Consider the following 27,864-nt stretch of genomic DNA (forward strand, 5'->3'; position numbering starts at 1 on the left):
ACATGATCAGTCACAGTTCTTGCCTTGCAGGTGGGAAAAAGGATTGCTACGCAAGCTTTTTATGCTAATTCAAACTGTCTTCAAATTCAGAACGATCCTGAAATGGGGGACTCGGTACCTCTACAAGTCCAAAAACATCATGGGGTACAAATTGTTCCTCGTTGCACCCGTTCTCTGGGTGGAAAATGAGGGCAAAAAGGGTCAATTCCGGGGTGCAACGCCCCGCGTCCGATCTGTGCCTGCGTTATTCACGAAGTCATATTGGTAAAGGCGGCTTTGCAGGTGTCCTAGGCGGCTGCATAAACAGGTTAAGCCCCGTACACGTGTAAATGAGGGGCCCAACGCCTGTTTTAGACCCCCTTGCAGAAATTGGTTTCAAGTGAGTGCAGCAGGACCCGGGCCTGCTCCATTCCGAATTTTTAAGCCATCACTACTATATCTAGCCCAGAAACGAGCTATAACCAATTTCCACGTCCATGTCTTTTTTGCTGAGGGGGAAAAGACTCCCTTTACTTCTTCTCCTTCCTCTTTTTTGTCTCCTTTTGCCGTGCACCATTTGCTTCGTTGGTGCCACTCTGAATAGACAGCTAGAAGGTGCATGAACACAGTACAAGGATGGTTCTCCTGACTTTTTTCCCTTCATTTCGCAACAAAAAGTGAGTGGCCTGATCCTGTGGTTGTATGGTGGAGATTGATAACACATCATGTAAAGGAATTACAGATATGAACCCATAAAGCAGCTAACCATGCTAGCACGAGGGTCCCGATATTAAAGGGGAGTCAGGAGGGTGCGGGGGAGGTCGAAATCGGCCGAAAGAATCCAGCAAGGTTGGGAACGTTTAGGACCTGCCGATCTTAACGGCAGGGCCTCCGAGTGGACAGCCTGGACGGCAGGAGGAAGGAATCATCAGCTCTGGGCAGCAATCGGGAAGGTTGGGGTGGGGGTGGGTAGGCTGAAGGCTTCCTTGAGGGGCCTGGGGAGGAGCATTCTTCTCATCCTGGCCCAAAAGGAATGCTAAAAGAGCCACTTAACTAGGGAAATCGGCATCTCCCACCTCGGATCAGCTGCCAGGAATCACACAGGTCGGGCCTTCCTCTCATTTACCATCAAATTTAAGTCGTGTCGCTGATGTAGTCATCAGGCCATGACTTTGGTATGTTAATTAGGCCCCTGCCTGCCTTTTACGAGAACCTCGTCAATGGCCTGATTTCTGCACTTTAAAATTTAAAGAGGCGGGAATGGGGTCAGGTTGGCCGACCCTGATATTTTAACCACCCCCGGGGATGGGGGGGGTTCGAATCGATGCCCAGATGTCTGCTGTATCAAAAGCATGAGTAACACTGAGAATGTTCATAGCCCCTGCACATGTAGGATTCAAAGAACATTTGTTCCATTTTCCTAACTTTATGTCACATCTCATTATGCCACTAAACAGCAGAGGTAAGTTCATATTCTTTGTAAGTTACCTGAACCTCTCATTTCCTATAGTAATTATTTGTCCATCTGGCAATGTGTAGTGTAGTTCTCCACCACTTTCAGAGCTGCCCAGTTCTGCTTCAAAGTCTCCAGCAACATAACAGTGCTTCTCCTTGATATCTTGGACAATTTCCCGTTCTGCAGTAGTATTAAATGAGTAGCCCCTTTCTTTCAATAGCTGGAAAACCAGAAAGGTACTTAACATTAACTTTTATTTACGGAGTAGAACACCAAATTGCAAAGGAAAGTACTTCTCTTACAATAGAGCCTTAATAAATGCAATACAATCTCAAGGTTTAATTTCCATTCACTCCCGCTGTATACAAGTGCTGGTATAAACATATTCTTGACATATAACCAGAATAGCTTATGGCCATTTTCCAATACAGCACTGCTGCCTCCGGAGAAATAGAGAACCACCTGAAGGGGATATAGACAGGCTGGATGAGTGGGCGGAGATTTGGCAGATGCGATACAATATTGGAAAATGTGAGGTTATGCACTTTGGCAGGAAAAATCAGAGAGCAAGCTATTATCTTAATGGCGAGAAACTGGAAAGTACTGCAGTACAAAGGGATCTGGGAGTCCTTGTGCAAGAAAATCAAAAAGTTAGTATGCAGGTGCAGCAGGTGATCAAGAAGGCCAACGGAATGTTGGCTTTTATCGCTAGGGGGATAGAATATAAAAACAGGGAGGTATTGCTGCAATTATATAAGGTATTGGTGAGACCGCACCTGGAATATTGCATACAGTTTTGGTCTCCATACTTAAGAAAAGACATACTTACTCTTGAGGCAGTACAAAGAAGGTTCACTCGGTTAATCCCGGGGATGAGGGGGTGGACATATGAGGAGAGGTTGAGTAGATTGGGACTCCACTCATTGGAGTTCAGAAGAATGAGAGGCGATCTTATTGAAACATATAAGATTGTGTAGGGGCTTGATCGGGTGGATGTGGTGAGGATGTTCCCAAGGATGGGTGAAACTAGAACTAGGGGGCATAATCTTAGAATAAGGGGCTGCTCTTTCAAAACTGAGATGAGGAGAAACTTCTTCACTCAGGTCTGTGGAATTTGCTGCCCCAGGAAGCTGTGGAAGCTACATCATTAAATAAATTTAAAACAAAAATAGACAGTTTCCTAGAAGTAAAGGGAATTAGGGGTTACGGGGAGCGGGCAGGAAATTGGACATGAATTTAGATTTGAGGTTGGGATCAGATCAGCCATGATCTTATTGAATGGCGGAGCAGGCTCGAGGGGCCGATTGGCCTACTCCTGCTCCTATTTCTTATGTTCTTATGAAGATGTGTTTTGCTGTGCAGCAGTGCCACTGGGTGCAAATATAAATGGCATTGCCACCGTAATCTTTTCTGGTCGTAAGCACACTCGGCTCAGCACTCAACCCACCCACTGGAATTTTACTCCCTGTCCTCGACACACCTTCCCCAACTTCAGGGAAGGGCCACAAGTTTTCCATTCACAATTTGACTACATAATAGTGACTGCATTTCAGAAATAATTACTTGGCTGTAAAGTGCTTTAGGATGTCGCGAGGATTTGATAAGGCTCTTTATAAAGTGCAAGCACTTTCTTTTTTCTGTCTTCGAACCGCACATGGACAAGATTGATTGTTATGTGCAAGTCTGACTATAAAGCAAAACTGGATTAGTAAAAAGATCACAAAGTTATGACGATGAATTATAGAATTAATTTACACCAAGGCCAATGAATGCAATTACAGAGTGGGAAGCAAACATTTAAAAAAATGAGTTCTTGGGATGTGGGTGATTCCGGCAAAGCCACGTCCCTAGTTGCTCTGAGGTGATGGTGGTGGGTGCTCTCCTTCAACTGCTCCAGTCCTTATGGTGATGGTGCTCCCACCCAACCTGCTAGATCTTCTGTTTATTCAAAAGTAAAAATCTTACACACCTTTTTAAGATATTCTGTCAGATCTCGACCAGCCAGATTTAAGCGTTGTATGGCATGAGGGAGGCTATACCCTTCATACACCGGTACAGTGTGTGTGACTCCATCTCCAGAGTCCAAGATTATACCTGTCATTTGAAAAAAAAGATAATTCAGACAGTGCTTAAGATTTAGTAGTTTCGGGCGTAGAAAATGTTGGAAATGGTATCAACTCTTGTAACAGTATATTTCAGAACATTAGTTAGCTACCAAGAATTCTGGGGTGTTTTTCTACATCAAAGGCAATACATAAATGCGAGGTGTTGTTATTGATAAACATAACAGAAAACTCTGACTCTAAATGACTTTGGTTTTCCTGGTTTACATTCGGTTGATAGAAGTTTCCCATTAAAATAACTTTCCAGATCTCGCATGCCCTTCCCATCTCTTCATGGAGCAAACCATCTTCCTATTTATGCTGACCTGGTGGTATTTAGCATACCCCTGATGTTGACAGTGGGTGTCTCCAAGAGGAAGAGTTCCATTCCTCATTGTGAATATGCAGATTTAAAAAAAACACATGTATACCTGTAGTTCTCCCTGAAGAATAAAGTGCTAAGACAGCTTGCATTGCCACATACGAAAAAGGCACATTAAAGACTTCAAACATGATTTCAACCATTCGCTCTCGGTTCTGGTGTGGGTTCATGGCTGCCTCTGTCAGGAGGATTGGGTGCTCTTCTGGGTCAACGTGGAGTTGCTGATAAAACGTATGATGCCAGATCTGAAATAAATATATTTATCATTAATCCATTATTATTTCCATCAAACCATATTCAATAAAATGTGCTTTAGCTGTCAACACAGCTCCATGTTAACACTCTCACCTCTGAATCAGAAGGTTGGGAGTTCAAGCCCCACTATGAATTTGGACGCATACTCTAGGCTGACAGGTTTTGCAGTACTGAGAGTGCCGCATTGTCGCAGATGCTGTCTTTCAGGTGAGATACTAAATTGAGGCCCTGTTCAGTATGCAAACGTTTCTTGATGTTCTTCGAAAAAGAGCAGGAGAGCCCCCCCACCCCCACAGTGTCCTGGCCAATATTTAACCCTCAGCCAATAATTGGTCATTTATCTCATTTGATGTTTGTGGGAGCTGTGTGCAAATTGGCTGCTGTGTTAGCCTGAATAATAATGACTTAATTATCTGTGAAGCACTTTGGGGTTGTCCGGAGGACGTGAAAGATACTTTATAAATTCCAAGTTTTTTCTATTTGTTCTCAGAATGTGGGCTCCACTGGCAAAGCCGCATTTATTGCTCATTCCTAGTTGCGCTGAGAAGGTAGTGGTGGGCCTTCATCTTGAACTGCTGCTGTTGTGGTGATGGTCCTCCGACAATGGTGGTAGGTTGGAAATTGCAGGATATTCACCCAGCAAGAATGAAGGAATGGCGATATATGTCCAAGTAAGGATGGTGTGCAACTTGGAGAGGATCTTGGAAGTGATGGCATCCCATGACATTGCTGCTCTTATCCTTTTTGGGATGATAGGAGGAGTGAGATAGACAATCTCTAAAGTAAGCAGCAAAAATACATTTTTGCAGTACTGAATTTTGATTGATGCCATAAATTATATTTCTTTTTATTTGGAATACCTCTATGAATGCTTTCTCAATAGGTCTACAGTAATGAAATCATTCTCTATATGCTATTTAAAATTAAAAGTTAAACAAGGATATCATAAGGTTTACATAATGTCCCAAAAATATTTCTATCAAAGCCAGAGTTTGACTCATTTCAGTCATGTTATTTTGTAATGGACAATTACATAGAATTTACAGCACACGAATAGGCCATTCGGCCCAACTGGTGCATGCCGGTGTTTATGCTCCACACGAGCCTGCTCCCACCCCTATCAGCATTTCAGAACAGATGAAGGATTGCTACATTTTCTACTTGAGAGGGTGGAACATTTAAAAATAAATCACTTCTGAAAATCATGTGATACAAAATTAATTCTTGTAAAATTTACAGTTTTGGCCATAATGTACGATTAGAGATGGGTAGAAGAACAATATTTTATCATTTATTTTTAATCCAGTTGTATGAAAAGCTGTGCTAAGCTGACACTATAGGGTAATATAAGCGAGGAAAAGGAGAACTTCTGAACTATGTTGTGAGGCTTGGTCCTTGGTTGAACTGTTGACTTCGGGGGATTCTGGTAAGCAAAGGCTTTCTCAATAAAGGATCCTTCTGAACAGCAGAAACTTGCAATTGAATTTATTGACAAAGTGCTTATTCTCAATGATAAATGCTTATTTGGATAAGTATGTTTGTATAGTTTTAGTAAAATGTCTAAATTCACTGAAGTGGGATTAAATGGATCAGATAAACTAAAATGGGGAGGGTCTTGCCTTGATTCTGGAAATTAGTGTTCAGAGAAGTAAAGAGAAGAGAAGTTTCATGAGAAAGACATCTGTAAACCAAGTGTTAGGTTGTGTTCAAAATCTGCTCAGAGGATTCAAGCAATGGTTGTGGCAGTTGAAAGAATTATAGTATAATTGTGCAACTGCATGGAAGGTGTTAGCCAAAGTTAAACTAGGAAGACAACCAAAGAGAGTACTACAGGTGACTCATTCAAGGTGTGGTCAGAGGTTAGCACAAGTGCATCAAAGAAAGCCAGAATTGTTTGCACAACACAGAAACAGTGTAAAAAAGGAATTATTAGCCAAAACAGTATCTTGTTAAACCTATGACATCTTTGGGGTGAGCTAAGAGTTAAATGGGTTAACTGAGTTGGTGTATGTAAGATAACATAAGAACCAAATTAAGCATTCCACATGAAAACCCTAGAATCAAATCTAAATCTCAATCTGTTATGCTTACATTACGTTCTCCTCCTTTCTCAAAGGTGCTGACTTTCACTGGGCTATGGTTCCAAATGGGTGACCACGGCTGTCCAATACCTCATCAAATGGCTATGCCTTGAGTTGAGTGTTGGCTGGCTATTTTACTGTGGGGTGCGTCACAGCCGAATCCAATCCCATCCTCACCTAAGTGTAGAAATTTCAACTGGTGAAGTTCAAGGAAAGCTTAATTCCCCTCATAGATTCTTATGTACAATATGTTTACACAGTTGTCAACTCGTTTGAAATTAGATACAGCCATGCAGCACAAGATAGTTATGCAATTCTATGTGAACTTCACCAATTGGAATTTACATGCTCAAATGTCCAACATCCATGCACTTTCCAGTCGGGATGTGTGCCTAGCAATCAGGAGTGGGAACCCTGACTGATTTTATCCACCTCACTAACCCAGGTCAGTTGCTGCCCTGGCCGACTAACTCAGTGGTCTGAATGTGTAAGTGTCTTTCCCCATTAAGCTTTGGTAAATATTCTGAAATCCATAGCTGCCAACGTAAAGTCTGTTTCACCCATGCGTACCTTTTCTATTTCATCCCAGTTGGTCACAATTCCATGTTCTAATGGGTAGTGCAAGGAAAGAACGCCTCGCATGTGCTGAGCATCATGGCCAACATAAACATCTTGCTGATTCCTCCCACTACAAACATTCTGAAGACAAAATAAACAGGATTGTAAAACAGGTTGCTGTGGCATTACAGACAGGCTGTTACTTTCAGATATTACACGGGTGAAATTGATCTTGAACGGTGGGGCAAAACGGATGATAGTGCAACGGCAATCCATTCTACATTCTGCCCCATTTTTTTTCCCAAATGGATGGGCTATCCTCCATTTTGCGACTTTAACCCCCAAAATGTTTAAAAAAGGGAGCTTCAGAGGACAGAGATGGGCCTGAGGCTTGAAGTGGTCCAGAAAGATCTGGGAGAATGCAGCCAGGTGGGAATCATACAGTCTAACCCTCTGCCCACAGACTTGAGACCACAGAGCTAGTTGCTATATCAGGGATTGGTGGACCTAGGAGACCATCATTTGGTGGAAATAAAAAAAAAATCAGGCAGATTGAGAGTTGTTGAGCAGATTTGATTGAGATCAATGTCAGTGCATGTGGAAGCCAGAGAGGTGAGGACATTGGGAGTTGGAGAATGTGCTGGTAAGAGAGTTAGAGTTTTTTTCCCCTTAGGGGTAGAAAGAGACAGTGGAGGGGTTAAAGGCAGGTAAAAGGATGAATATAGTGAAAGAGTTGATGAAATGATGTGGAGAGACCGGGTTGATCAATGTGAAACTGGAGGTTACCAGGTCTTGAGTGAAAGCAAGGTCAAAGAAATGGCTGTGAATGTGGATGGGGCCGCCTCTACGGAGGGCGACATTGAGAGAAGAAAGAAGAACAGGGAAATTGGAGGAGGTGGGGAATGGTGAAATTAGATACAGGTTGAAATTACTGAAGATGAGGAGTCACTCAGTAGAAAGGGAAAGTAAGGACAGAAGGGAAGAGATTATAGCAAGGAAGGTGGTGGTGCTGGGATTGGGGGGGGGGGGGGGGGTGGGGGCGTGGGGGGGGGGGGGGGGGGGGAGTTCATAGAATGGTTACTGCACAGGAGGCGGCCATTCGGCCCATCAAGCCCATGCCGGCTCTTTTTAAGAGCAATCCAGTTAGTCCCAGTCCCCTGCCCTTTCCGCGTAGCCCTGCAAGTTTTTTTCATTCAAATGTTTATCCAATTCCTTTTTGAAAGCCACGATTGAATCTGCTTCCACCACACTTTCAGGCAGTGCATTCCAGATCATAACTACTCGCTGCATAAAAAAGTCTTTCTTCATGTCGCCTTTGGTTCTTTTGCCAATTACCTTAAATCTGTGTCCTCTGGTTCTTGACCCTTCCGCCAATGGGAACAGTTTCTCTTTATTTACTTTATCTAAACCCCTTCATGATTTTGAACACTTCGATCAAATCTCCTCTTAACTGTCTCTGCTCTAAGGAGAACAACCCCAACTTCTCCAGTTTATCCACATAACTGAAGTCCCTGGAAACATTCTAGTAAATCTTTTCTACACCCTCTCTAAGGCCTTCACATCCTTCCTAAAGTGCAGTGCCTAGAATTGGACACAATACTCCAGTTGTGGCCGAACCAGTGTTTTATAAAGGTTCAACATAACTTCCTTGCGTTTGTACTCTGCCTCTATTTATAAAGCCCAGGATCCCGTATGCTTTTTTAAATCCTTTCTGAACCTGTCCTCCTATCTTCAAAGATTTGTGCACATACACCCCCAGGTCTCTGTGTTCCTGCATCCCCTTTAGAATTGTATCATTTAGTTTATATTGTCTCTCCTCATACTTCCTGCCAAGATGCATTACTTCACACTTCTCTGTGCTAAATTTCATCTGCCACGTGTCCGTTCATTCCATCAGCCTGTCTGTGTCCTCTTGAAGTCTGTTACTATCCTCCTCGCTGTTTACTACATGAACAGGTTCAGAAAATAATCAATAAGGCAAATGGAATACTGGCCTTTATATCTAGAGGACTAGTGTACAAGGGGGCAGAAGTTATGCTGCAGCTATACAAAACCCTGGTTAGACCGCACCTGGAGTACTGTGAGCAGTTCTGGGCACCGCACCTTCGGAAGGACATATTGGCATTGGAGGGAGTGCAGCGTAGGTTTACTAGAATGATACCCGGACTTCAAGGATTAAGTTACGAGGAGAGATTACACAAATTGGGGTTGTATTCTCTAGAGTTTCGAAGTTTATAAGCTATTAAGGGGAACAGATAGGGTGGATAGAGAGAAACTATTTCCACTGGTTGGGGATTTTAGGAGTAGGGGGCAGAGTCTAAAAATTAGAGCCAGACCTTTCAGGAGCGAGATTAGAAAACATTTCTACACACAAAGGGTTGTAGAAGTTTGGAACTCTTCCGCAAACGGCAATTGATATGAGCTCAATTGCTAAATTTAAATCTGAGATAGATAGCTTTTTGGCAACCAAAGGTATTAAGGGATATGGGCCAAAGGCAGGTATATGAAGTTAGATCACAGATCAGCCATGATCTTATCAAATGGCGGAGCAGGCACGAGGGGCTGAATGGCCTACTCCTGTTCCTATGTGTGCACCAGTAAAGAAATGCACTAAATGTGTTTTAGCTCATAAATTACACTACAGCAGTTAATCAAGAGTAAGAATATCTAGGTATTGCCTCCTCCCCCTCTCCATCAAGCTCTGCCTCAAAGACATCACAACTATTAATCCAGCTGAGTGCTAGTAAAACTCATCACACTTGTGGCCAGCAAATCAAGGGCATGGAAGACACAAAGACACAAGAGCTTAGATCCAATGATCGAGGCACATCAACAGAATTTAAGGTCAAACTGAGGCCCTTAATTCTCACCCCATTCTATAAGTTCCAAACTATGAGCTAAATAAAGAGGAGGGGGAGGGGAAACTCAGTGATGCAATGGATTAGACCATGGCCTTTCACCTCTGATCTCTGAATTACAGCCTGCAATCCACTCCTAGATATAAATTAGTCAATACACTGTAAAAAAAAAGTACAGTTCAAATTAAGCAATTTTAATAAAATGGCACAGGAGGCATTTTTTGCACAATTTAAATTCTAATCAACAGAAATTTAAACAACTTTTGAATTAAGAAGTAGATCTGTTAATAACATTTTTTTTAAATGGCCAGGTAAAACAAATTTCCCAGAAGAGCAATCAGGCTAATCAATAGATTCAACCTGGAAGGTACCTTGGCATCATGTAACAGAATTTGTCAAACTAAGGCCATTAATTGCAACCTCATTACATTTTATGGCTAAATGCTGTAAAGCCTACTTGAGAAACCAGTAAATTGGAACAGATTCAAGTAGAGTAATTTTTAACATAAAAGTTAGCTCCCGTAAAGGCTGATGTTAAGTATGCTGCAAAATCTGGCACTGTATAAAGACTTCCTTTCATAAAATGTGCTTAATAAAGTTTACGATTAGTCTGGGTGCTCATTGCCAGCAATATTTACCTCATATTTGGGTCGTCCAATTACTGTTGGAAATATAGTAGTTGGTAGTTCCTGATTTGCAAAACCAGCTTTCATCAGACCAGAGCCAGTGTCTATTACAATTGGTGTGTTATAATCACAGACCTGCAGGGACAGAAAATAAATGTGTTGACAGTCTGTACTCATTTCCCACTCTTGTAACATTTAATCGTACTCTGAGCTTTAAATTGGGCTATATACAGTGGGTGGATTATTAAAAGTGCATCAATGTTGCGATTCACATTTTTAAAACATTGGAGAAAAATGTAATTCAGCAATAAGTATATTGGGTTGGACATGGTTATCAGTTTATAAAAAAAATGGAACAAAATTCAGAGGTCCTAAAATTCCAAGTCCCACAGTCTGCTACCAGTTAAGTGTGACTCCTGCCCAACCACCGGCCTGATGCAAAACACCATCCTAAATTCCAGGGTCAGTAAATTTAAATATATTGGGTGGGACAAAACCTTATGTCCACTTATGTTGGGAGACTTGGAAAATCCATGGGGGGGGTGGTGGAGAAAGAAGAGGAATCTCTGGTTTTGACAAAAATGTTGCTCTTAAGGCTGGATTGCTCTTAAAGCAGTACCAGCATACAGCAATTTCAAACTATGGACCAGGAAGAGAGCCTAAAACTTCTCAAGTGTGATGTAAATATGATTCTGATTGATATTAGACAAAGGGTGGGAAAGGATGGAATAGTGGGAGTGGGTGGTAAGAGATCTGCCAACACAACAGCAGGACCATCTGGTAGGAAGTGGCACAGGGATGAATGGCAACTCGATAACCTCCCAAGAACCTTCCCCAATGCTGAATAAGGTTTAAAGACCTCACAAGATCAGAAAAGGTAAGTTTGATGGCTGCAACCTGCCATTAATGTATATTTTGTACATTTCAGACAGTAGACCTATATTTGCCCTTGAAGTGCATTCACAAATCTAAGGGTATCATCCTGTTCACTAAATGATATGTGAGACGTGCACATAAAAGACTTCAATTAAGTGCAGACAGCTTCCTACAATGCATGCATGCCTGTTGAAGATTCATTACTTTGATGGGAATGCCATAAGAGAAGTGATGAGAATTGTCAAATGCAACAGTCTGTGTCTGACAAGCTTTCTTTTGTTATACATGAAAAGATTGCGCACAATTCCGATGAAGGACAGGCAACAGGGGGAGGGACAGCAGGAGGAGCAGGCAAATCAAATCCTGGGAACTCGTTCAGCTAATGCTGTACAGGATAGAGACGTGGGAAGATGTGCACCCACAGCTGACTACGTGCTAATGGTCAAAAATCAGAAATGGTTTCTCTTTTTTTGATGCTCATATTCTGAAGAGACCCTTACATGAGTTTAACAGGAAGGAAAAGGTGGACAACAGAAAACTCATTACATTTCTCATTCTTCCTAACTCCACAGAAGCTGAAAACAATAAAGTTGCTATAGATAGAAAGAACCAATGCCAGAACCTTCACCATCTGGCACTTACAGCAGAAATTGGCCCACTCCATCATGAACCCTGTCACTTGCACTCACCAGCCCAGACAAGTTAACTCAGTGTGATTCCAATATTCCAGATGAAGAATTGACACAAGGTAAGATCATAAGAACATAAGAGATAGGAGCATGCGTAGGCCATTTGGCCCTTCGAGCCTGCTCCGCCGTTCAATGAGATCATGGCTGATCTGATTCTGGCCTCAGCTCCACTTTCCCACCTGTTCTCCATATCCTTTGAGATGATTCACAAGTCACAAGGAAGCTATTGGTAATGAAGATGGAGCATGATGTATCTGAGCTTTAGGAGGTGTTAGATCTTGGCTGTTGAACATTCAGACAATGCTCTCAGGGATCCTGCCATGAAAAGACAAATGCTTGCAGAGCAATAGAACCTTATGTTCTTTATTGATGTGGTTGTTTATGTGGACTTCCAGAAGGCATTCGATAAAGTCCCTCATAGCTAAAGTTGAAGCTCGTGGAATTGAGGCCAAATTATCGACCTGGTTAGGAAATTGGTTGAGCGGCAGGAGACAAAGAGTAGGGATAATGGGCAGGTACTCAAATTGGCAGGATGTGACTAGTGGTGTCCCACAGGGACCTGTGTTGGGGCCTCAACTATTCATTGTATTTATTAACGACTTAGATGACGGGATAGAGAGCCACATATCCAAGTTTGCCAATGATACAAAGATAGGCAGCATTGTAAGCATTGTAGATGGAAGCATAAAATTACAGAGAGATATTAATAGATAAGTGAATGGGCAAAACTGTGGCAAATGGATTTCAATGTAGGCAAGTGTGAGGTCAACCATTTTGGACCTAAAAAGGATAGATCAGAGTACTTTCTAAATGGTGAAAAGCTCAAAACAGTGGAGGTCCAAAGAGCCTTAGGGGTCCATGTACATAGATCATTAAAATATCATGGACAGGTACAGAAAATAAATCAAAAAGGCTAATGGAATGCTGGCCTTTATATCGAGAGGACTAGAATACAAGGGCGTAGAAGTTATGCTACAGCTTTACAAAGCTCTGGTTAGACCACAGCTGGAGTACTGTGTTCAGTCTGGGCACTGCGCCTGAGGGAGGATATATTGGCCTTGGACGGAGTGCAAAGTAGATTTACTAGAATGACACCAAGGGTTAAATTACGAGGAGTGATTACACAAACTAGGGTTGTACTCCCTGGAAATTAAACGATTACGGGGTGATTTTATCGAAGGTTTCAAGATATTAAGGGGAACTGATAGGGTAAATAGAGAGAGACTATTTCCGCTGGTTGGGGAGTCTAAGACTAGGGGACATAGCCTAAAAATTAAAGCCAGGACTTTCAGGAGTGAAGTTAGGAAACACTTCTACCCGCAAAGGGTGGTAGAAGTTTGGAACTCTCTTCCGCAATCGGCAGTTGATGCTAGCTCAATTGTTAATTTTAAATCTGCGATTGGTATTAAGGGATATGGGGCTAAGGCAGGTATATGGAGTTAAGTCACAGATCAGCCATGATCTCACTGAATGGCGGAACAGGCTCGAGGAGCTAAATGGCCTACTCCTGTTACTATATGAAGGAATCTTACAACACCAGGTTATAGTCCAACTGTTTTATTTGAAAATCACAAGCTTTTGGAGGCTTTCTCCTTCGTCAGGTGAGTGTGGGAGTGTGTGACGAAGGAGAAAGCCTCCAAAAGCTTGTGATTTTCAAATAAAACCGTTGGACTATAACCTGATGTTGTAAGATTCCTTACATTTGTCAACCCCAGTCCATCACCAGCATCTCCACATCATGACTATATGAAGGCACTGCAAAGACTCTGAAGATGTGCGTCAGATGGTAGGGATGATGGCAGAGTCCACTGCCATCCCTTGTGGCACTATCAGAGGGACTCCTCTACAATGCAGGGCATCCTGGAGTTGAGTGGCAGCTCCAGGAACTTATGCACAAGTGCCATAGAGCAGAGGACTTGTGATACATAACTCCATGGATATGTTGAGAAATTATTTTCTGGGCCAATACACCCTGGTGGCCGGCTACCTTATAAGCTTGGCTTCCTGGGGTGCTACTGTTCCGCCTCCCCTTCCAACAAATAAAAGATAAAGATGGGAATTGCAATGGGGAAAAACATTTTGCAGCCTTCCCCTTCATTTTTTGGAAACTCCCCAAGCAAGAAACAGTTTTGAGGAAGACTTCCAAAGGAAGCTTGGAGTCTCCAAAATAAAGATCCAAAAATGTAATCAAAATTCCAATCCAAATTAAAGTTATGTGCCTCTATTTAACAGCACAATGAAACATAGCAATTCACTTTTAAGATCCCAGCATCAGCCTTTCTCAGCTGCAGTTCAATGTTACCCCTGTTTAATAGTGGCACAGATTAGACGAGAAGGTCCTAGGGTGTATATGATGGGAATAAGATCTGATGAAGTCACCCTGGTCTAAATCCATCATTTGCGATGGCTGTATCTTAGCTAGGGCAGTCTTACCTTGCACGTTCCCTTGTTTCTACCAAAATTTATGGCGGAACCTAAAGACGTCATAAAACGAGTGAATCCTCTCTAAGTCCCAAATTCCAAACCCTCCCCCATCCCCCACCAATTTAGCACCACCTGGTTTACACCCCACCAAATAGTAGAATCTTAAAAAGTTAGAAGAAAATGCATGTCAGCTGGACAAGGTGGAAGTGTGAGTTAGCACATTTTCCTAGGTCTATTTCCATTCTAGAATGACAGATTAGAGTAGCCTTTCTCATTGCCAGCTGTAAGGATCTCCCCACTAAAGTGCTTTGGGCAATCTTAACTCAACTCATAATATACATGGGTCCAAAGCACAAAACTGCCAACAATTTGGCACAAATGATTATCCTAGAAATCATAAAGATGTATGATATATGATATGGAAAATGGAAATACCGGATTGGGATGCTTCAGAGTCTGGGGTTAAGGCACATTGTTGAGAAAAGCAGAGGCAGCTCAACTTTGCATTACCTAACCTAAAAGAGCTTAATTGAATCCCAAAAGTGGGAAATTGTTCCATTCACCAGCATAGAAATCTGTCAGCTTGAGCACAAAAGTTTAAATTTTACATTTTGGCATAAACTGGACTCATTAGAAGTAGTGTTTAAATTCTCCGTCCTTTGGAGGATATAAAAGATCCCATGGCACTATTCAAAGGAGAGTAGGGGAGTTTTCCCAATATCCTGGCCAACACTCCTTCCTCAATCAACAGCCGAAAACAGATTAACTGGTCATTTCTCTCATTGTTGTTTGTGGGACCTTGTTGTGCATAAATTGTTTGCTTGGTTTGCCTACGTTACAACCTAACTATTCAAAAAAATGACTTCGCTGGCTGTGAAGCACTAGGAAGTCCGCAGAACGTGATAGGTGTTACCTAAATGGGGAAGTTTTTCTTCTTTTAGCTGCCCTGATGACTCAACTCATTAAGGCAGTGAGGACCTCAGCCATACTGACCAGGAAGGTACCAGTTTCAATCCTTAGTTTGAGCTGAGTACAGGGTGCTATGGTAGTACTCATCCTCTGCCCCCACCCCCACTGCCAATGCTCACTACTGAATGATTACTTGGGTGAGAAGGCATCAGTCACCAGTGAAATCAAGGAGTCAATGCCTTCAGGAAAGGGGGAGGGAAGGGAAGATAAAGTGTCAGAATAAAGGCAATTTATGATGCTACAGTTCAGCAGACCCTTGGAACAGTACATGCAATTGATGGTAAACCAGAAACTTCATTTAAACGGTAAAACAAAATGAATTAGCACTGTTTTAAAATAAAACACTCACTAATCTCCATTCTCCAAAAGTCTCTTATTCAAAGGTTTACGTTCGCTCCTTTTGGGTTAGTCCAATAGGTAGCAATAGTTCTACTGTGCCAAGCCCTCTATAGATAGTTAGGTGCCAAAGCAGCAAAATGCACAGATGTAGCATTTTTACATTGATGCTCGGCCAAAAAGCTAGCAATATTGGTTTTATTTTTAAAAAGCATGCCTGCTTTGCTTCAAGTTGATGCTGGCTGTTGAAATATTATGTTACAGATTCTATCTTGACAATCTATCAGCTCAATCTAGACAGAATTTCTAATTTTAGGTATAAGTTGGAAGATTAACAGAAACTCTCCTTTCCTATCTTTTTCCTCTCCCAAGTTCTTAGCAGCATTTATAACAAAGATACTTGATACTGCAAATCAAGATTGCCTGATTCAAGCTAGTCCTCTCAATCTATATTATTATATCACTCATTTTTGGAAGTGTGCAAAAAAATCAGTTTTGAGTTATTTGGGAAAAAAATGTGCCTTTTTCTCAGCTCCCATTGTGGAGATCCTAACATGGGGGAAGATTTCCTTGGAATGCTACTTGAAATTAAATCATAAACTCATTCTTCATAAATCTTGCCCCATTGTCTTTAAAAGTTCTCATGCTGAAAAAAATATTAGGCGCTTAAGACCAAAATTCAAGATTCTGAGAGGCTATGCTGCCCTATAACTGAATTCACAAAAATCGTATCACAACAATGATACATAAATACCTGTCCTATTAAAAAAAAACATCTTTGGTTACCTTCATAATGGATGCTTGAAAAATGTGTGCATTCATTGGCGGATTAAGTGTCACAGATACCCTTGCATGATGTTCTTCAAATACAGGACGCAAGACTCGATTTGGAAAATCATGTGTATGGCTTGAATCATCAGTTATATGTAAACAATCCTTCTGAGTTTCAACACTTCTGGATTCATTAGATTGCAACATCTCAGGACTGCAATCCTCTCTTGATCCTAAGCTGCTACTGCCAATTGCACTGTTTTTCAGTTTTGCTTCATTAAATAAGAGAATGTGTTGTGCATCACATTTACCTTCACCATATGCATCTGATTTTACTACCAATTTGGAGTCTTTTTCCCCAAAACACATTTTCCGATTCTCAACAGGGTTTGCTAAAGAGGTTGCTTCGGAGATAGAATCATCTTTCTTGCAATTAACTTGTTCTATCTGTATGTCTGTTGAGCTGTCAGACACTTTGGAAGAAGTTTTGCCCATATGGTCCTTTCTGATGTCTTCTGATTGATTTTTGTTCCCTATCTGTGGACTGGGATTTGGTTCGTGTGTTGCACTAGTGTTCATAGGCTCTTGCATTTGGGGCTCCTTTGAAACTGGACAGGTGCCCACAAATTCTGAAAATTCTTGATGATCACTAGGTTTCCCTAAAGCACTGGAGTTTTCCAAACACTGTTTTGGCCGACTTTTGGTTTGGCACAGCTTAATAGTTTTTCTGGGTTTGGGCACTGGAACTCTCAGCAGGTCTTTCTTGCCTCTCTTCGTCATTATGGCATCTCCAAGAGTTTCACTAAAGGGTTCCTGAGAAATGGCAGAAGCCGGGAACTTTTCCAGTTTCACAGGTATACTAGTCCGCAGTGCTGGTTTTGGCTTTTCCTTGGTTTGTACAGTTAGGTCTTTTCGGCTTTTACATTCTACTGTATGGTTTTCATTCTCAGATGAATGAGCAACCTGGGCAAGAGTTTCTTTTCTATGAACATCAAGTTGTGATGTGTTGTTTTTCAGTATGTGTGTCTTTCTTGGATTCAATGTTGCAACTTTAGCTTCAATACAGCCCTGCCCCTGGCATCCTTTTTTCATTCCAACATATTCTAGACTATTAATCTCATGGCTGCTTTTTTCCTGGGCTTCTCCTGAGATTCCATTACAAATCTGCTGTTCCATTTTATCTGATCGTATAGAGGTTTCACCCTGTAGATGAGTAATAAATGACTGGTCATCTTTTGCACCTATTGGATTACGTTCTTCATTCATATGAACAGTATCATTTATAACCGGACCAAGAACTTGGTCTTGCAAGCAATTTTTTTTGGAATGTACTGATTTGGTGGCCTTTTTCTTTGAGCTACGTACAACCGTTACATCTGGAGGCATTTTGTCCGGAGTATGTTTGATGCAAGATCGGTCCTGACTGGAGTCTGGATAGAAACCATTTATAGCGTAGCTCGATTCACTGGACTTTAAATTAATTCCTGTTAACACAAATTGGCTTTTTACTTCAGCTCCCGGGCTAGGTTTTGGATGAGAAATCTGATCTCGTGCAGAAGGTTTTGTTGTACTTTTCTTTTGATTACCGCATTCTGTCTTTGGAGATATTTGTGGCAGTTTCTTTAAATTCTTGTATTTCATTTGTTCTTCTCGAGCTAGACTTTGCTCCATTTTCTCAACCTCTTTCCTTTCCCGCTCCAGCTCAGTCAAGAACTTTATTCTATCTTTGTTTGGGTTCGATTTACCTCCGTTCGACTCACTTGAGTTTTGAATTTGAACATTCTGCTCTTCATCAGAGCAACACAGCTCTCTTATCTTCAAGTTCTCCTCCAGAATTCTATCCTCAATTTGATTTAGTTCTTTCAGCTCTTGCAGTAACCTGGGATTATTGCGTAGGCCCCAGTGCACTCCTGGACTTGAAGGAGTAGCATTACAGTTTGTAGTGCAAAACCCACTGTAAGGTTTGAAGCTTCTTTCTTGTTGCATGCATTCAATATCACAAGCTAAACGCGAACGGGTGCAACTGCAGTGACGTTCCTCCTGTCCCATTTCAGGCCACACATAGTCCTCCAACCCTATCACTCCAGCTGCTGAAAGCTCACTCAGAGACATCATGACCTGGAACAAAAGGTTCTTTAGTAAATTAGTTACTTCAAAATGATCAAGAGATCATTTATAAAACCTTTACAAAACAATGGTTTGGCCACAACTGGAGTATTGTGTCCAGTTCTGGGCACCGCACTTCAGGAAAGATGTGAAGGCCTTAGAAAGAACATAAGAACATAAGAAATAGGAGCAGGAGTAGGCCAATCGGCCCCTCGAGCCTGCTCCGCCATTCAGTAAGATCATGGCTGATCTGATCCTCACCTCAAATCTAAATTCATGTCCAATTGCCTGCCCGCTCCCCGTAACCCCTAATTCCCTTTACTTCTAGGAAACTGTCTATTTCTGTTTTAAATTTATTTAATGATGTAGCTTCCACAGCTTCCTGGGGCAGCAAATTCCACAGACCTACTACCCTCTGAGTGAAGAAGTTTCTCCTCATCTCAGTTTTGAAAGAGCAGCCCCTTATTCTAAGATTATGCCCCCTAGTTCTAGTTTCACCCATCCTTGGGAACATCCTTACCGCATCCACCCGATCAAGCCCCTTCACAATCTTATATGTTTCAATAAGATCGCCTCTCTTCTGAACTCCAATGAGTAGAGTCCCAATCTACTCAACCTCTCCTCATACGTCCACCCCCTCATCCCCGGGATTAACCGAGTGAACCTTCTTTGTACTGCCTCGAGAGCAAGTATGTCTCTTCTTAAGTATGGAGACCAAAACTGTATGCAGTATTCCAGGTGCGGTCTCACCAATACCTTATATAACTGCAGCAATACCTCCCTGTTTTTATATTCTATCCCCCTAGCAATAAAAGCCAACATTCCGTTGGCCTTCTTGATCACCTGCTGCACCTGCAAACTAACCTTTTGATTTTCTTGCACTAGGATCCCCAGATCCCTATGTACTGCAGTACTTTCCAGTTTCTCGCCATTAAGATAATAACTTGCTCTCCGATTTTTCCTGCCAAAGTGCATAACCTCACATTTTCCAATATTGTATTGCATCTGCCAAATCTCCGCCCACTCACCCAGCCTGTCTATATCCCCTTGTAGGTTTTTAATGTCCTCCTCACTCTCTACTTTCCCTCCCATCTTTGTATCATCTGAAAACTTTGATATGTTACACTCGGGCCCCTCCTCCAAATCGTTAATATAGATTGTAAAGAGTTGAGGACCCAGCACCAACCCCTGCGGAACACCACTGGCTACAGGTTGCCAGTCCGAGAATGTACCATTTATCCCAACTCTCTGCATCCTGTTAGATAACCAATCCTCCACCCATGCCAGAATATTACCCCCAATCCAGTGATTCTTTATCTTGAGCAATAATCTTTTATGTGGCACCTTGTCGAATGCCTTCTGGAAGTCCAAATACACTACGTCCACTGGTTCCCCTTTATCCACCCTGTACGTTATATCCTTAAAGAACTCAAGCAAATTTGTCAGACATGACTTCCGCTTTGCAAAGCCATGCTGACTTTGTCCTATTAAATTATGTTTATCCAAATGTTCTGCTACTGTCTCCTTAATAATAGACTCCAAAATTTTACCCACCACAGATGTTAAGCTAACTGGTCTATAATTTCCAGCCTTCTGCCTACTACCCTTTTTAAATAAGGGTGTTACATTGGCAGTTTTCCGATGGGTGCAGAAGAGATTTACTAGAATGATTCCTGGGATGAGGGACTTTAGTTACATGGATAGACTGGAGATGCTGGGGTTGTTCTCCTTGGAACAGAGGCCAGGTTCGAGGAGATTTGATAGAGGTATTCAAAAACTAGGCTTAACTTGGCACAAACTGACAGTCTCACTCAGAGACTACAAGTATGCCTGGTAATCTCACATGGGTATAGTAGTGGAGTATTCTTCTGAGGCTAAGGATTAAGGTACATTGTTGGGGCTGTGTAAAGGGAGATTTATCCTGTATCTGGCTTGTGCTTTGCCTGACCTACGACTGTTTGATGCTGACTTTAGGGATCAAAGTGGAAAAGGATACCATTCCCAAGGACTCTCATTTCTCACCTTGAGCTCAAAAAAAAATCTCCATTGCTAATTTTCAACATTAAATTGATATAATTTCACTCTTGGCTTCTATAAATGAATGGCACAAGTAACAATTAAACAAATAATCTCATTCATAGAATTTAATTTTAACCATACGATAATACTTTACAAAGATCTCTAACGGGATAACTTTTTGTCTTCATGCTTCTGGCAGAGAAAAAAACAGGGGGTGGGTGGAAAAAGAGAGAAGTGAACCTGTGCCTTAACTCCTGGTATGCAGAGCTCTGTGCCAAGAGGAATGCTGAAGACAAAAATCTGTCCTTAATGTTTTCAAGAAAAATGAAGATGCTTTCCAATAGAGTAATTTTGTCAGTGTAGGGACGATGTGGTGCATATCAGGGAATTGCAAGCATGATCCCCAACCATTTTCTGTCCATTAATTCTAATAGATGGAAAATCATGGTGGGCGATGTCAACACATGTGCCTGATAGGCAAGGCTTCCTGCCAGGAGCACCCATTCAGAAAATTGGTCCTTATAATCTTCATCACAATCTAAAGAGACGGTCAGTGCTAACAATGGATATCAAATAGGTTGTGCACTTATTAAACTTAGACTTGAATTTAACAATACTTTTAGACATGCAACCTGATTTTTACAATTAATTTATATCTACAGAAGAATCAGTTTCAAACGACAGCAAGTCAAACACCTGGCTACTGAGTATCATGAAAAATCCTGGAAGAATTATTTTTGAGAGTTCTACCTTCTCGTTGCTCATAGTGTCTTGGTCACTGTGCATGTCAGCTACAGGATCACCACAGCATTCCCCTTCTTCCAACTGCAAAAGAAGCTCCAGCTCATTTTCTTGTCTGAGCACACATTCTTCCTCCTGGATCCAAAAGATGGGAACATTTTAAATACTGTAAAAACAATGTTATTACTCATATTCTTGGCACTAAATAAAGAATTGGAAGGTGCTGATTTCGATGATGTAGTTATCTTAAATAAAAACAGAAAATGTGGGAATACACAGCAGGTCAGTCACCTTCTGTAAAGACAAAAGACAGGTATATGTTTTAGGTGGAAGACCCTTCCTTTAACTCCACTTACTTCCTCCAGGTAAAAGGGGTCACAATGGGAACCCACATGGGTCATAGCTGTGCTCGTCATCTGTAGGATATGTTGAACACGGTTTGTTCCAGTCCTATGAATTTCATTTACATATATTTCAAGAATTTATTCGACAGAGAAAGCCATGTTGCCATAAAAACTGATATTTCTTAAAATCAAACAGGCCGCCTCCCTGTCCTCTTTTTCAGTTACATTCAGTATCATTACTGCTTACAGCTCTTGCCCTGATCTAGAGGATTTAATTAATTATATTTCAAATTTCCACCCATCCCTTTCCTTTATGTGATCCATCTCTGACTCTTCCCTTCCCTTCCTGGATCTCTCTCTATGATCTTTCCACTGATGTCTATTATAAGCCCACCGACTCCCATGATTACCTGCACTATTATTCTTCCTATCCTGCTTCCTGTAAGGACTCATTCCTTTTTCCCCTGTATCTCCGTCTCCATGGCATCTGCTCTAATGATATCACAACAGAGCTTCCAAAATATCCTCTTTATTCCTCAGCCAACGGTACCCCTCCACCATGGTAGAAAGGATCTTTGACTAGGTCCGCCCCATTTCCAGTGCTTCTGCCCTGATCCCATCCCCCTCTCACAACTGTGAGCCTCCTTCTACCTTCCACTCCACCAGCCTGTGGATTCCACAGATCATCTGCCATTTCCACCAGCTCGAATATGATCCCACCACCAAATAAATCTCCCTCTGATCTCCCCTCTCCGCGTTCTGAAGGGACCATTTCTGTGACATCTTAGTTCACTGACAGGGATGCCATCACTGCTCCCCTGCTTAGGCCTCTAACTAAAATTGCAGTCAGGTCCTAATGACGTCTTTCATTTTTCAATTCTAATGAAGGGTCTTAACCGAAAAAGTCTTTTCTTTTCTCTTTACAGATGATGACTGACCTGTTGTAGTTCCAGCATTTTCTGTTTTTAATTGCAGATTTCCAGCATTTGCAGTATTTTTTCTGTTTAACTGTATTATGTTTCCTCCCCTCTCTAACAGCCAGAATTTTGTGTGGGGACAATTTTTCCTGTTTATTTATTATGTAAAGCTGCTATGTATAGGCTCCCCCAATGGTTCAATTAGGTTATCAATGAGGGGCTGAACATACGGTTTCCTCTCCAGTCTCTGCTGATCTTAAATAGTACAGTGAAAGAGACGTTAAAGTTGGCCTCAGCTCATGTGGGTTGGGTAGGACATAGGGTGAGAAACAGCCAGGGTTCCTACATTATCATCACATTGCTCTTTGTGGAACCTTGCTGTGCACAAATTGGCAGCCGCATGTCCTACATCACAACAGTGACTACACTTCAAAAGTGCTTGATTGGCTGGAAAGCGCTTCGGGATGTCCTGAGGTCATGAAAGGCGCTATATGAATATGAGTCTTTCTTACTTTCTTTTACTTATGATTACTACTCAGTGGCCCCAGCTGGAAGGGCACAAGCTTGGACAGGATCAAACTTTGCTGTGATGGGCTCTGCAGTCGCATGACCTGCTGATACCCACTGTTGAGGCTGACTCACAAATAATGGCCACTTGGTTGAAGTACTAGAAGCCAACAGGTGCCCATGGAACCACACTCCAGCAATGAGTTATGCCTTCAGGAGAAGGGAGGAGCAGAGAAAATATTAAATACTGAAGTAGAATTATAGGCAGGTTATTTAGTTCATAACAGAGAAGTCATAGGTTTTTAAAAATAAAAAAGCTTGAATCCAGTTTTAAAGATAACTTGAAAATCATCAACTAACAAAGATGCTGAACTGTGAGCCCCATATTCCATCCAAGACCATTTACTTCTACCTCTGCAACACTTCCCATCTCTGCTTCTACCGTACCTCTACTGCTGCCAAACCCCTTAATCACATCTTCAGGACCTCTAGACCTAACTTCTACAACAGCCTCATTGTCTGCCTCTAAACTCCTACCTTCCAAATTATCCAAAACTCTGTTGCTCACATCCTGTCCCGCACACCCATCCTTGCAGACCTAGATTGATTCTCTGTTCCCCAATGGAACCAATTTTAAAAATCTCATCATCATCTACAAATCACTCTATGGCCTTGCCCCACCATATCTCTGTAAACATAACCAGCCCATCATTCCCGCCCATGCCCTCTTATCCTGTGGCCTCAGGTGCATTTACCCATCTTCACTCCATCTTTGGTGTCTGGGCCTTCGGCTGGCTCACTCATACTCAGTTGCATCACTTCCATGAATAAATAGGAAGAAATGATTCAATCACGCAGAAGTATTTCATCATTTACCTCTAAAATTTTGGCTGTCATCAGCAGAAGCTTTTCAACATCATCCTGAAGGTTTTCCTGCTCCTTCATGTCCCAGTCATACAGCTTTGATTCAGTTAATGCAATATGTTCTCTGCCCATGGGAAGTAGAACAAAGTAGTGGTTATATTAGTAAAACAGCCCAACGTACTGTACATTACAGTGGAGGAAAAAAAACTGGCTTTGGCACACACCAAATGTTAAGTCATCTGTTCTCTCTACAAATGCTGCCTGAGCTGCTGAGTGTTTCTAGTATTTTCTGAATCCATTTTAACATACTTTCTTTCCTCTCCACATTCTTATTCATTAGTCAAGAGACTTAACAGGCTTACCTGCTCATCTGTTTCTTCCCCTCACTGGGAAGTAAACAAGAACAGTCTGTGCTGACTGCTTCTGATTTTAAGAATTGCCTCACCTTCTAATCAGCATCTCCTCTTAACAGATCAGTGGAGAGCGACATTGAGTTTGGTGGAAAAATTGGTGGAACAAAATCATACACTATCATCCTGTGGCATACCTCATTAGTAAGTTAATGCACATCAATTATGATCTATCCATTTCTAGAGATCATTTGACAATCTTAAGGAAATTTTCAATTTAGCAAATACAACGAAGCAACAAAATAAGATTTTGGTGTCATGACTTGAGGCACCCTTGCAAAACCCACTCAAATGACATCACCCAAGCATTATTGGGTCCTGTTTGATCAGGAAATGAAAATCATGTTGGTTGGTAAATATCAAGACTGATTCAATACTATTGAATGGACTCTCAGAAAGTATGTGTGTGTAGTTTGGCGGAGGATGCGATGGAGAAGTGTGTAATAATGTGATACCTTTCATTTTTAATCCCTTCCAGTAGTCTTCTGGATCCACGAAGTTCATAACTATCCCAGAGAATTTCTGGGATCTCATCTTCAAAATCTTCATCAAAATTGGGCAGAATTCCTGTATTTTTGGTAGGGTTCAAATTATGTTCCTCACAGCACTGTACGCAATTAGTTCTCTCAACAGTTTGCACATCAAGTTTCTCAAGAACTAAAACTTGCTCCTTTTCTGTAGCTTTCATCTCTACTGATGTGGTCTTTATTGCCCTGAGGTTGTTCAGTGCTGGAGCCATGCCAGTAAACTGGTTCACATTTCTTTCTTCATTTTTATCTACCATATTACAGCTACTGGCTTCTGCATGTTTGAGGTTTGTCTCCAACATCGATCTTTTGGGGGTAATTGTGACCACATAGGACTTCTCAAGGTCCTCAATGGGAAGGCTAATCCAAGGGTTCTTAGGCAAACTAGCCGAGCGGCTCACTTTTATCTCAAAGTTTAAAGTCTTTGGATTACATTTTGAAAAGGACTGTACTGCACTTGATGTTGATAATGGATCAGCAAACCCAAACTTATCAAACTCTGGCCATTCATCAGACTCATTCCCACCAACCTTATCCTCTTCATTTAGTTTTGCCACTTCAGCTTTAAGTGGTAATTTTGAGATTCTTTTTGCCCCGTGTTCCCTATTGGCTATTTCATAATTGTCTTTTAAACTTCCAGTCTCAAAATTGCAGCTACCAGCCCCATCGATTCCAGAGTCAAAAGAACTTAAAGATGGGGGTTTTTTCATTAATGTCTTGACTTTTTGGTTAGGATGAACAACAACAGTTTGATAAGCTGATAGAAAAGGGGTTAACTGCAACTTTTGGTCAACATGGTCACAGTCAAGATCACTCCTACAGTGCTCAATTTGCTCAGTTTCATAAAAATGTCTTTCTACAGAGGATATATATGGTTCAGAGCCATTTTGCTGTTTTGGTTCATGTAAACTGTTTTTAATGAACTGTTCCTGTATAACATGTGTTTCACTGGCAGCCTTCAGAGCCTCAGCAGTACCTCCAGTAATATGGGTGTCAACAGATGAATTAGCATGATGAAGCATCACACTTTGCAGTCTCTTTAAATATGCTTCTTGCCATTGAATTGCTTGTTCCAAGTCAATCAGCAACACTTGCCCCTGAGACGTCAACAACTTTCTTACAATTAAGCACCTGTGTAGAAGAAAAAAAATCATAGCAAAAAGATAAAAAGACACAACTCATTAGATTAAATGTTTTACTTGGCATCAATAACATATTGCCAAATAAAAGAATGTCTCTTCAACCAAGCTTTCAGTGACCTCTCCTAACCCTCTCACAAAGGCTGGGCACCTGCTCCTTTACTCCTCTGTGAAGTGCCTCGAGATGTTTTCCTACAGTAAACACACTATCTAAGTGCAAGTTCTTTCTTTCTTAAATGCGTCATATGAATGTAAGTTGTTGTTGCTTTCAGAGATACGCCTAGTTTGTAAAGCGATGTCAAGTCATGTATTAACATTAGGAAATAGGAGCACGGACCTTCAATTACTTTAAAAATGGACTGAAAAACAATGATAAATAAACAAGTTTAAAATCATTTTTCAGACCCCTATTGAATTAATAATTTGTTACCAAGTCAATGCATTTTAAAATCCGCTTCCATAGTTGTGTCACCAGCCACATCAACACTCTGGCTAAAAGATCAATGCAGAGGCTGGGTACACCATGATGAATGGCTGACCTCAACCTCTCAATGCCTCTCCAACATCTACAAGCCTTAAGTCAGGAGTGTGATGGAATACTCACTACTTACCTGGATGGTGCAGCTGCAACTCTCAAGAAGCTCGAAACCATCCTGGATAGAGTAATTTATTTGATTGGCATCCCTGCTACTGAACTCAATTTCTACCTATCCTCCACTGGCATTCTGTGGCTGCAGTATGTACAAACTATAGTATGCATTATAGAAACAAAAAGCTTCCTTTGACAGCACCTCACAGCTCTCCGCACCCCCCCCACCCGACCTCTAACAGCAGCAATGTCATGGGGAAACCATCACCTACAGGTTCCCCTCCAACTTGGGACATGCACGGTTCCTTCATTTTTGCTGAGTCAATATCTTGAAACTCCCTACCTAACACTATCGTTGCATTACTATCAGCACAAGGACTATATTATCCAGGACAGTGCAGTTCAGTAAGAAGTTGGAGCATTTTCTCTCAGGGAATGGGACAGAAACGTGGCCTACAAGAAGCTGGCCAACTGCACAGCTGAGCTCTTCGCAGCAAAAGCTCAAGTTTAGGCAGACTGAAGAGGTCAGATCGGCCACCCATTTTACAGCCCACCCTATTTTACTCTCAATTGGAGGGGTGTTAAACAGGTGGCCGATCTGATCACATCAAGTTTCACGCCGGGTGGGTTGGGTTGGGTTAGGCTAAAGTGACCCCCTACATGTTTGCAAATATAGCATGATACCAATACTTACTGATGGGATAGCAGCTTTCCTCGCCTCCTCTGAAGTGTATCTGGAATACAATCAGCCAAATGCCTGAGCTGAATCAATTCTTCAACGGCTGGAAGAGGAGCTTTATTCAGGAAGCGATTAACCTGATGCTGCCAGCTTGGTTTAAGGCACATAGTTGCCTCCGGAGGAAACCCCAACATCTGTACACCACGATCACATACCACCTCTTTAAAAAATATTTCTTGTAGCAGGAAATTATACCAGCCAGCAACCTAGAAGGAATTATTTTGAGAAAGCAATTTTAAAATTTGGGTGAATATTCAAATAAAAATTTAAATAAAAGATAAATGCATCAATCTTGAACACAAGGGGGTCAATTTCAACTTCTGGGCAAAGAGGAGCTGCAATTTTGAGACCCTGGCCTCATTTACATCTGGCCGGCAAGTTGTGCAATGCCAAACAGGCATCCTGATGCAGATCACTCGATCAAGACCTATATCGGGTCACTGTGGCTACAAGCAAGGTAAGTGCGGGGAGGTGGTGGCTGAGATTGCGGAGCTGGGGGGGGAAGGGGCTGCCCTGGGGCATAGTGCACATTCCAACCAGTTCCAACCCGAAATTGCAATCCGGGTCCTAGGACTCCCCATTTGCGTATTAAAAGGGGCC

General features: G+C 41.8%; 1 protein-coding gene across 2 annotated transcripts in view; it reads right to left on the reverse strand.

Annotated features, from left to right (window-relative positions):
• LOC137321966 (uncharacterized) overlaps positions 1-27,864 on the reverse strand; it is a 72,053-nt gene that overhangs the window by 12,942 nt on the left and 31,247 nt on the right. The window contains exons 7-16 of one of the 2 annotated variants that reach the window (XM_067984911.1): positions 27,220-27,470; positions 24,726-25,928; positions 23,873-23,984; positions 21,238-21,363; positions 16,378-18,480; positions 10,310-10,432; positions 6,826-6,954; positions 3,969-4,164; positions 3,405-3,529; positions 1,468-1,655 (exon numbers count right to left, since the gene is read on the reverse strand). In XM_067984911.1, the coding sequence (XP_067841012.1) occupies positions 1,468-1,655; positions 3,405-3,529; positions 3,969-4,164; positions 6,826-6,954; positions 10,310-10,432; positions 16,378-18,480; positions 21,238-21,363; positions 23,873-23,984; positions 24,726-25,928; positions 27,220-27,470 (4,556 nt within the window). Of the gene's footprint in view, positions 1-1,467; positions 1,656-3,404; positions 3,530-3,968; positions 4,165-6,265; positions 6,433-6,825; positions 6,955-10,309; positions 10,433-16,377; positions 18,481-21,237; positions 21,364-23,872; positions 23,985-24,725; positions 25,929-27,219; positions 27,471-27,864 lie in introns of those variants that run through there. The other variant, XR_010962932.1, reaches the window with a different exon arrangement.

Source organism: Heptranchias perlo, chromosome 5 (assembly GCF_035084215.1).
Source record: "Heptranchias perlo isolate sHepPer1 chromosome 5, sHepPer1.hap1, whole genome shotgun sequence".
In the NCBI taxonomy this organism is placed as follows: domain Eukaryota; kingdom Metazoa; phylum Chordata; class Chondrichthyes; order Hexanchiformes; family Hexanchidae; genus Heptranchias; species Heptranchias perlo.